General features: G+C 37.0%; 1 protein-coding gene across 1 annotated transcript; it reads right to left on the reverse strand.

Moving 5' to 3' along the window:
* Positions 1-595: 595 nt before the first annotated feature.
* Positions 596-7,832, reverse strand: LOC107737086 (von Willebrand factor A domain-containing protein 7-like). The gene is made up of 15 exons (XM_016548497.1): positions 7,635-7,832; positions 7,020-7,301; positions 5,913-6,006; positions 5,674-5,802; positions 5,374-5,560; positions 4,848-5,017; positions 4,242-4,354; positions 3,885-4,001; positions 3,561-3,770; positions 3,223-3,355; positions 2,957-3,109; positions 2,657-2,743; positions 1,801-2,072; positions 1,331-1,624; positions 596-1,157 (listed from the first exon to the last, which is right to left on the reverse strand). Exons 1-15 carry the CDS (start codon positions 7,830-7,832, stop codon positions 762-764), a joined length of 2,835 nt encoding a protein of 944 aa, XP_016403983.1. The 3' UTR covers positions 596-761.
* Between the last annotated feature and the right edge of the window lie 1,502 nt (positions 7,833-9,334).

Here is a 9,334-nt window from a genome sequence, read left to right on the forward strand (position 1 = left end):
GTGTGTGTGTGTGTGTGTGTGTGTGTGGTGTGTGGTGTGGGTGTGGGGGGGTTGAAAAATTATATTACCCTGTAGTTTGCCTGAAAATATCATAGCATTTGCAGGCTCAGTTTGTATATTTGTATCATTTTACATATGGCATCAATGTGCAATGTTAACCGCCTTTTACAAAGAAGACTTGAATGAAGAAGGATATCATTTTAATGTTAGGGTTAAGCTTAGTACCAGGTTAGAGACTTGTACACCATTGTTATCAATCTATACATTTCTTCTAGTTTAAGTGTAAGGTTGTGATTAGGGTTTGGGTTATAACTTGACAGGATTGTTGTTCCAGGACCAACAAAACATGCTGACCCAGGAACATGTCTGCATCAAAACGTGCCGGTCAGTCATAAGAATTCAAATCAAATGAAACTTTAAATGTCAGATAAGATAAAAGAGAGTAGCTTGGCATAGAAAGAAGTTTGATTTAATTTCCTACAACTGTTTGGATTTAGAACGGTTTTGCATGGTCCTTACAAACTACAGAGACCATGAAACAGTTATAAATAAGTAAATCCACATTGTTCTTAAGCAGGGCATCTTTCCCACCTTCCCCTATTCATAAGAGCATTTTTCCATTATAACTGATAAGGAGGTAGGGCATAAATGTAAAGTCGTTACCAGCAGTTTATAAAAGATAATCAACGATAGTGAGAACATAGTTATATTAAGTTAAAGATAATGGAAAATGTTCACTTAATTCATCATTACAGTTCCCCTCATCCATACAGAAAGGAAACTAATAACCCTACTAGAGCAACACACATGGAGAAGGACACAGAATATGATCCATTGGGGCTAACAGTTGTAGAAGGGCTCTTTATAGAGGTGAAACATGTGCCCACGTTTCCCACCCTGTCCACAGCTACAAGCTCTACTTCCTGAGAACAACAGGAAGCATTGTAGAAAGCCACAGTCACATTTGTGCCATCCGCACTCATCACATTACTTAAGCTGAGAGAGCCATTGCCACGACTGAGGGACACTCCGGCTATGCCTGTACCGTTACCGTCCGTTAAGTTGGTAGAGAGCTCCCATGATGCTCTGCTGCATTCCACAGGACAATCAGCTTTGATGCTCACTACCTGACAGACAGGGCTAGAGAAATCAGTGACCTTCCAAAAAAAAGAAGGGAAGAAGGAAAAGAAGAGTCAATGAAGGGATAAAATGCTAATACTGTTTGCATGTAAAAACAAAGGCAGAGTGTTGCAGAAAGCTATATATTCTCCTCAGTGGATTGTAAATATTAATAATATATACTCTTGTTTGCAGCTTTCATAACAGTTACCTTATTCATGACAGTGAACCGCAGTGCCACGTAATTTGAGTCACCAGACTCTGAATCTTCTGCTTCAATAGTGAGTGTGACATCCGTCCCTGACTCTGTGTCGGAGGGTGCAGTCAGTGTTACGGTTCCCTGAGCACTTCCCTCTGTCCCTGCGTCCAGAGAACTGGGGAAAGACAGGTTGAAGCTGCGGTCTGCCCGAGCTCGGATAGTGTAGTTGCCGCCTGTAGCATTAGTGACCAATGTAAAGTTGAGAAAGAAAGGGATCCCAGGCTCTATAGTGCTGTTTGGTTGGGCCTGAGAAGAAACATGCTTAATATGATTAGAGATATTATCATTGTATTTTGCATGTCTTATATATATTATTTTCAGAGGTTTTGCAAATTCCATACAAGTCATAATAAGCTCATATAAAAGTTGTGTCAGTGATGACAGAATTTTCATTTTTGGGTGAACTGGCCCTTCAAGCTCACCGTGATAGTAACTCTAGATCCTTGTTGCTGAGTGGGTGACTGTCTCTGGAATCGACTAGGCAAAGATCGAGTTGAGTCATTCAACAGCCCTTTCAGCTGCACCACAAATGCCCACTCTGGGATTCTGTCTATGTTGACCAGGAAGTCTGTCGCACCCAATGCTTTAATGGTTCCACTAACAACATCAGATCCTGAAGCTTCAACTAGAAGCACGTCAGTCAATGTGACTGAATCTCCTCCGGTCACAGAGACAAACAAAGTAGCATTCCGACCTGAGCAATCAGAGAAGCATTTTGTTTGTTTCATTTACATTGATGACACAAAATAAAAATAATAATAAATAATAGTGTTTATACACTCCTGTTCAGAAAGATTTTTTAAAAGAAATTAATACATTTGTTCAGCAAGGATGCATTAAACTGATCAGAAGGGACAATAAACATTCATAATGAACATTCTACTCAAAGAATCCTGAAAAACTTGTATTACTGTTTTGAAAAACAAATATATATTAAGCAGCACAACTGTTTTTAACAATGATAGTAAAAAATATTTCTTGAGCACCAATTTATTGTATTAGAATGATTTCTGAAAGATCACGTTACACGGGAGACTGAAAATTCAGCTGTCATCGTAAATTAAATTTTAAAATAGAAAATAGTTGTTTAAAATTGTAATAATATTTCACTTTTTTACAGTTTTACTGTATTATTGATCGAATAATGCAGCTTTGGTGAGCATAATGTGAATTTTCTCACAAAAATATAAAAAATTCTTACTGACCCCTAACTTTTGAACAGTAGTGTAACTGTTTAGTAATAATCAAGAAATATCAAATGAAGAAGATGGTACATACCAGTGAAAGGACGATTGGCTTTCGGTGTGAAGTCACCCCCTTCTAACCTCTCCACAAAGTTAAAGAGAAAGTTCACAGAACTCTGACCTGTAATCACAATTAAAGCAGAGTGAAAGTAGCTCACTGTGAGATGCAGCAGTGATTGGAATATTCCAAAGGAAAGCATTTGACTGATTTTTTCCCCCCTAAAGCCATTGTTTATTAAGCAGTATAATTTTTTACAATTTTTAAAATAAATATATTAACAAAATCTCAATGGTTTACAAACAAAACATATACCGGCAGATTAAAAACCTGTACCAGTGACTTTCAGGCTGTAGAAGCTTGTAGAGTCGATGCTGATCTTCCATTCTCCTGTCTGGTTGTCAGAGTTGAGTTTCACTCTCTTTAGATTCCCTACAGTCAGGATGCTGCCCAGAGGACCATCTGCCACTGAACCTGACTGAGACACACCTGAAAGGCAGGGGAATCAGCTTATTTTTAACAATGATTTTGGCATCTTGTTTTTCTATTTGACAGAATAAAACCCTCATATCTGCAAACAATGTCCGAGGTGCACTGCTCACCTGTCGGGCTGTAGATGGTGAAGACTGGAGAGTCTCCAGTGACATACACAGTCACATTGGACAGAGAAGGATCTAAGACAAAGGTCAAGTTTTCTGCAATGGCTGGATTTCTTACCAACTGAAAAAGCGTCACCTTCAGGAAACACAGAGATGTTTTCAGTATGTTGCAGTGTTTCACAGCAAAATTCCCAATGACCAAATTGGGAAAAAATATTGCAAATTTTGGGGTACGTACTTCCCCTTCTTCTTAAATTGTTCCTTATTAAATATGTTATAATGAGATTAAATGGAGAGTTGATACACACAAAAAGTCACCATCTATCATTCTTAATACATACCAGGGCTGAGGTAGATGCATCTGTAATGACTGCAGTGGCCTGAGACAGAGTAGCTTTTGTGACCTCAATGGTCTGTCCACCAGAAACATGGGCCAGATCTCTGTACAGCTGTATGTCTGACAGAGGTATTGATCTTGACGTAAAACCTTGAGATTGTGAGATATCCCTTCTTCTACGGAATGAGAAGGGGTTAGTCAACATAAAAGTGACCTGGATTGCGTGGAGAAAGAAAAGATCGAAATGCAGAAAAATGTCATTACATACAATTTAATAACATTTCAGATTTTAGCAGCAATTATGAAGAAGTGATTTGCAGGCATTTACTGTTGTCTTGGTGCGTTCAATCATGGCCCGAACGGTGCTTTTTAATGCCGAGTCCTTTGCTGCAGCATCAGTGAAAACAAAAATGTCTGACGATTGAGGAGCTGCTGCTAGTGCCAACTGGAGGACCATGAGACAAAGAAAAACAAGATCGCAGGACCTGAAGATTATTATAATTTCTCAGGCTGGCTTTATTGTAATATAAAATCTTAACACAGATGAGATATTCACAATAATCATGTCAATAATGTAATCTTATCCAGTATATCAGTTGGAAGAGGAGTGATTTTCTCAGTCTAAAAAAAAGTTTTATAACACTCACCAAAATACATAAATATAAAAACACACAAACACACAGACCAGCAGTCCTGACAGGCACATTTCTGGTAAGTCTCCTCCACCGGATGCTGAAAGAGAATTGATTCTCTCTTTGAAAATATCTGCATCCTCAGTCCTTGTCAGAGGTCCAAAATCTGTTTGAGACAAACACGTCAAAGAAGACTACAGCAACAATGTTGTACATAATTTAAACTTTTTCAAAAATTTAAATATGCTTAAAAAAACATCGCACATGATGAAAGGCACATACATGTTTCTTTAATTTATTCCATAAAAACTAAATCATTAACACATCATTTTTATGTTAAGTTAGATTCAAATCTGAATGAAAGTGGTGATGTCTGAATGGGTGAATAGTAATTAGTTATTTGTAATTAGTCCATCCATTTTCACCAGTTTTATGCATTCAGGCACATTTGTAATGGGCATAATGGGAGGGAATTCACAATGGGACTGTTTATTAGCTAATACAAATGCGTAGTCAATAGAATATTATAGAATAGTTTTATTTTCACATTGTCATCATCCAAATGTTTTGAGGAGGCACTGCTTCTTTTGCTTTTGCTGGAAAAACAACAACAACAATAACCTAGACTATATATAGGACTAAATAAGCAATATGACTACCTGGATCATTAAATGGGACTAGAATGTATTCTGAAGGTTCCTCTGATGTTCCTCTCCTGCTGTCTATGATACTGAAGGACACTCTCTTGGCCTCTTCAATATCATCAAACATGCTACCCGTGGTGTCAATCACAAAAGCCAGAACTGAGGTCTGACTGAGGCCCATCAGTCTGAAAGAAAGAAACAAAACTGGCTAAACCTGGACAACAGTATTAATTTCTGATTCTAGGGGGCGCTATGACTTAAGAAAAACGAATCTTTTGACCTTTGTGTCTCTACATTGCATCAGCAGAATCTTTTTTCTTCAGATTTGGCAACTTTAGGCATTTTTTCCTGATTTTTCCAAACTGTAACAAAATTATTTACAATACTTCATCCTATATAATTCGGTGTTAGGCATGGTGATCAGTAATTTGTGAAATCACACTAGGCTATGTCATTTTAATTTAAATGGACAAACCTTAGTTATTTCTTTCATTACAGAAGAATCCAAAACTATGTGTGGTGTAAAAGGAAGTTCTCATACCGAAGAAAGGCTTGGTCGCCTGTTGCCAGTCGGATGTCTTGCAGCACTTCCATAGTAGCATTGATGGCCATCTCAGCAGCACGGAAGTGAAGGAAGCCGTGATCTGAACTGATGTCATCCTTATTAATGCCTCCAGTGGGTTCTGTTGAACTGGTCCTGTCAAAAAAGCCACCATGGCTACACTTGCCTGAGAGAAAATTATGTGAGTATAGATTTGTGGTGCCTATTCCAGCCATCCTGTGGTCTGTGATGAAGTACAGAGGAGATCAACACTACACATGGGATGATAAGCTTCCCTACCAGCAGGTTTTTTGGAGGAGGTAATGCTGAAATATCCTGAGGTTAGTTTCTTATGCAGCAGTATTTCTGGGAGAATGTTATCACCACAGTTTGGCCCAGTGCAGCTTTTGCATGTAGGTGTGCTGGGGCCTAGATACACAGATAAGAGGTTTAAAAAGTATGCATGTTTACACCATATTCATATTGTGACATACAGGGGGTTTAGAAATGTAGAGTTGGGTAATTGTATTTTGTTGTACCTGCTATATTGTTGAGAGGAAGGTCAGGTTTGATCAACGTGCTGAAAGGAGCAGTGCTTCCCAGTTCCACCCAGTTACTGTGGCTATAGAAATCCTGCACACAAACCAACAACACAGTGTTCACGTTAATTAATGAAAATAATGATTGCATTTTATGAAATTAAATATATTTGTCACCTTACATTCATTTATAATTGCATTTCTTGCACTCTTTATATTCCTTTATTTCAATTTGGGATAAATGTGACAGGCATATTCCGAAGTCTGTGCACCAAACTTTGAGAGAATTGGCCACAAGGAGGCACTATAATAATTGAGTTCTTGTTTTCACTGGCTGTATATGCCCAAGAGTTTGCCCAAGTCTAAAATCTCCAGTAAAATTGTCATCAAAATTTGCAATGGGCTACATGCAAAAGCAAAAAAAAAAAAAAACTTCTGATAAAAAATTATTTTATTAAAAAACGATTAAATGATGATCATTTTATAGTTTTTTTTATTTATTACAAAACAAAAAATATTATTCAAAATTCAAAAAATATTCAGACACTTTGTGGTTGTCAAACATAGTTGAACATGCACATATTTAATTTGCTGTGGTTAAACTACACCTTTGTGAACTTGAGCTGAATTGGCTGAAATGTTAAAACTGTCTCATTGGTTAAAATTCTTCTGAGAATGCTCTATCATCTGTTCGCAGATGCCACTTAGTTTAATATTTTGTTTTCTATGCAATGAAATCTGAACATTTTCATTTAAACAAACAAAACTGTTCAAATACTCTTTGAACAATTTTGGGGATTTGCATTATTCCGGACAAGTTTAAAAACATATAGCCATTTTAAATGACTAAATACATAAAAATAAGAGTGAATCAGGACCTGCATATAAATAGTGCTAGCAATGGGAAGGTCAAGGGTTCAATTCGGAATGCAGAACCTGATAACATGTACACCTTGAATGCAATGTAAGTCATTTGTAAATGTAATGTAAATGTCATGGGTCATTACAAATATAAAATACAAATAGAAATGCTGGTATATGGCCAGCTTGAAAAAAAAAAAAAGATTCTTATGCCCCTCCCTACTACAATCTCCATTCATAACATACCTGTAGAGTGTGACATAGAGCTCCCAGTGCGATACGGGCAGAGATATAGCTTTCCTGCTGCACGCTGGCCTTTACTGCAGCCACACCACGAGTGATGAGATCCCGGCCCTCACTGAAAGCCTCATTATCTATGTGATGTGCCTCACTCAATGCAAAAACTTGATCTACAGCTGCGTTGCTTAGATAAGTTTCTGTTATAGCTGAAATTAAACCGAGGGTAGAGAGGGCAGAAGATGCTGAGCAGGCTTTGTGGACAGCAGATGGAGTCAGCTTGTTGTTTATCTGGAGATGAGGAATGGAAAGAGGAGAATATTATTATTTTTATTTTATTTTATTTTATTTATTGTTTGTTTGTTTTTTTCAACTTGAGTTCCTTTTGCTTTTCAGTTCAGTTTTCAATCCAAATTAAGTGTGTAGCATAACTTGAGGAGACAACTAAAAATTGCTGTTTCAAAATTCACATTTGAGGTATGACTGTAATTTGTTGTAACAAAAAGCGAAAGTCTCTTTAAGGAATGTTAATCACAGACTTTGTTTACTCATAATAATCCATTAATAGTTTGTATGATTCAAAAATGCTAATTCAGTCGGTTCACTCCCATGTTTTTTTCTTACAGGCAGTGTGAAATCGCGCCCCTGGGCAGTGGCTATGTCACGACACACTTCTGCTGTCTTGCGGAGGATGGCCATCTGAGTGATTTCTCGATGGGTGATGGAGTCGTCCTGAAAGAGAGGTTTGAATGCTGCCACCTGGGGGGGTTGAAAGAGGGTCCCACAGAGGAGAAATACAGCCACTACAACCAGTGAAACCATGACTGTCCACAAGAATAGGTGCTGTGGGAAAATTCAGTTTGAAACTTCAATCCTTTACCAGGAATAATAGAAAATAATATAGACAGGAATAAAAATGTAATGTTTGGCTTATGTGGAAAAAAACTCATTTTAAGAAAACTGCTTTAAAATATGGATTATAATTGATCTAAAGATGCTAATAAATAAAGAGCAATAAAATAAACACTTAAAAGTGTATTTTGAATATTTATACTTTATGAAAAGCCAAATAGCCCAAAATCTCAAAACTGACCAATGCAATGTTTTGCCTGTAGTGTCTTTCCTTAAATTTGTAATTATTTAAAACATTATTTTTTAGCAGTTAACATTTTTAATCTTTAACTCGAAAATCCTCACAAAATATTACATATTATACAATTAGACAAATATTATAAACAAAAAAAATTGACAATTGTTTGATTACCTTTTCACAGATTCTGTATGTGTATACTGTAACTTATGCACAACCTCTGTCAGTATATTTATACACCTTTACACACGTGATGAATGTCAGCGTCACACATACTTTGTAATGTAAATTAGGGATTGTAAAAATTATAATTCTCTCTGTAAGTGTCTGACTGTAAGAATGTCAGTAAGGAAGAATATTTACTTCCTTATTAGCTACTATTGTTGATTGTGCCCTTTTCAAATCACGCACATCTTGTGTTTGATCTAACCATAGCAAACTTGACTTGGTTTCCCTGACAACTGACCCATAACAATGCATAACTTACTCTCCCCATAACAAACTTTCCCAGAACTTGGTTCAATATATATTTTTAATAATATTAGTGGTAGATCAAAAATCACAATTGTACACATCGATTTATTCATTCAGTCCTCCCAAACTGTCTAACCTGTATAATTTATAATCACTCATGTGACAGGAGTTCTGTGAAGCCTCTGAGCCAAGGAGAAACTGAATGAGAGTGCAAGCTATTGTAAAAAGCAAAACCAATAGAGCTTACACAATGCTGATGCCCTCTATGTGAACTTTGTCTTTAATAAACGTTCAAAAAGATCAAGAGTATATACTACACAATGAAATCACAACTAGCCAGAAAAACTAGTCCTAAATGCACCTGTTCACATACAACAGAAAGTGAAAGTTACATTTCAAAAGTAAACCTTAACCTTGATTCTTTGATATTTACAAAGCTCTTTTACCCCAGACAGTTCAAGACAAGTAAAGATTTAAAAATACACTGCTTGCAGTGCTAAATGTTATTTAGAAACATACAAAATGGCAAACGATAAAAAAGAAGAAAGAAAGGCACACGGAAAGCGAGTAACATCCACTGAAAATAGCATTTGCTGTTGAGACAGTGAGTTGCAGTGTGACATAATTCAGATCAGTGGATCCCAGAGCTTCTGCCTCAATAGTGAATGTGACATCCGTCCCTGACTCTGTGTCGGAGGGTGCAGTCAGTGTGACACTTCCTTGAGCGCTTCCCCCTGTTTCAAGAATCAGAAAGCTGGGG

The sequence above is a fragment of the Sinocyclocheilus rhinocerous genome, unplaced genomic scaffold, assembly GCF_001515625.1.
Source record: "Sinocyclocheilus rhinocerous isolate Xijiao unplaced genomic scaffold, SAMN03320098_v1.1 scaffold344, whole genome shotgun sequence".
NCBI classification, from domain to species: Eukaryota; Metazoa; Chordata; class Actinopteri; order Cypriniformes; family Cyprinidae; genus Sinocyclocheilus; species Sinocyclocheilus rhinocerous.

What these genes read in the sequence shown, in the direction of transcription:
- LOC107737086 (XM_016548497.1), bottom strand. Translation starts at nt 7,832, where the DNA reads ATGGTTTCACTGGTTGTAGTGGCTGTATTTCTCCTCTGTGGGACCCTC. An exon ending in TGTGCCTGTCAGGACTGCTG is followed by an intron (nt 4,002 to 4,241) that starts GTCTGTGTGTTT and finishes ATGGTCCTCCAG; the next exon opens with TTGGCACTAGCAGCAGCTCC. An exon ending in CTACAGCCTGAAAGTCACTG is followed by an intron (nt 2,744 to 2,956) that starts GTACAGGTTTTT and finishes TTGTGATTACAG; the next exon opens with GTCAGAGTTCTGTGAACTTT.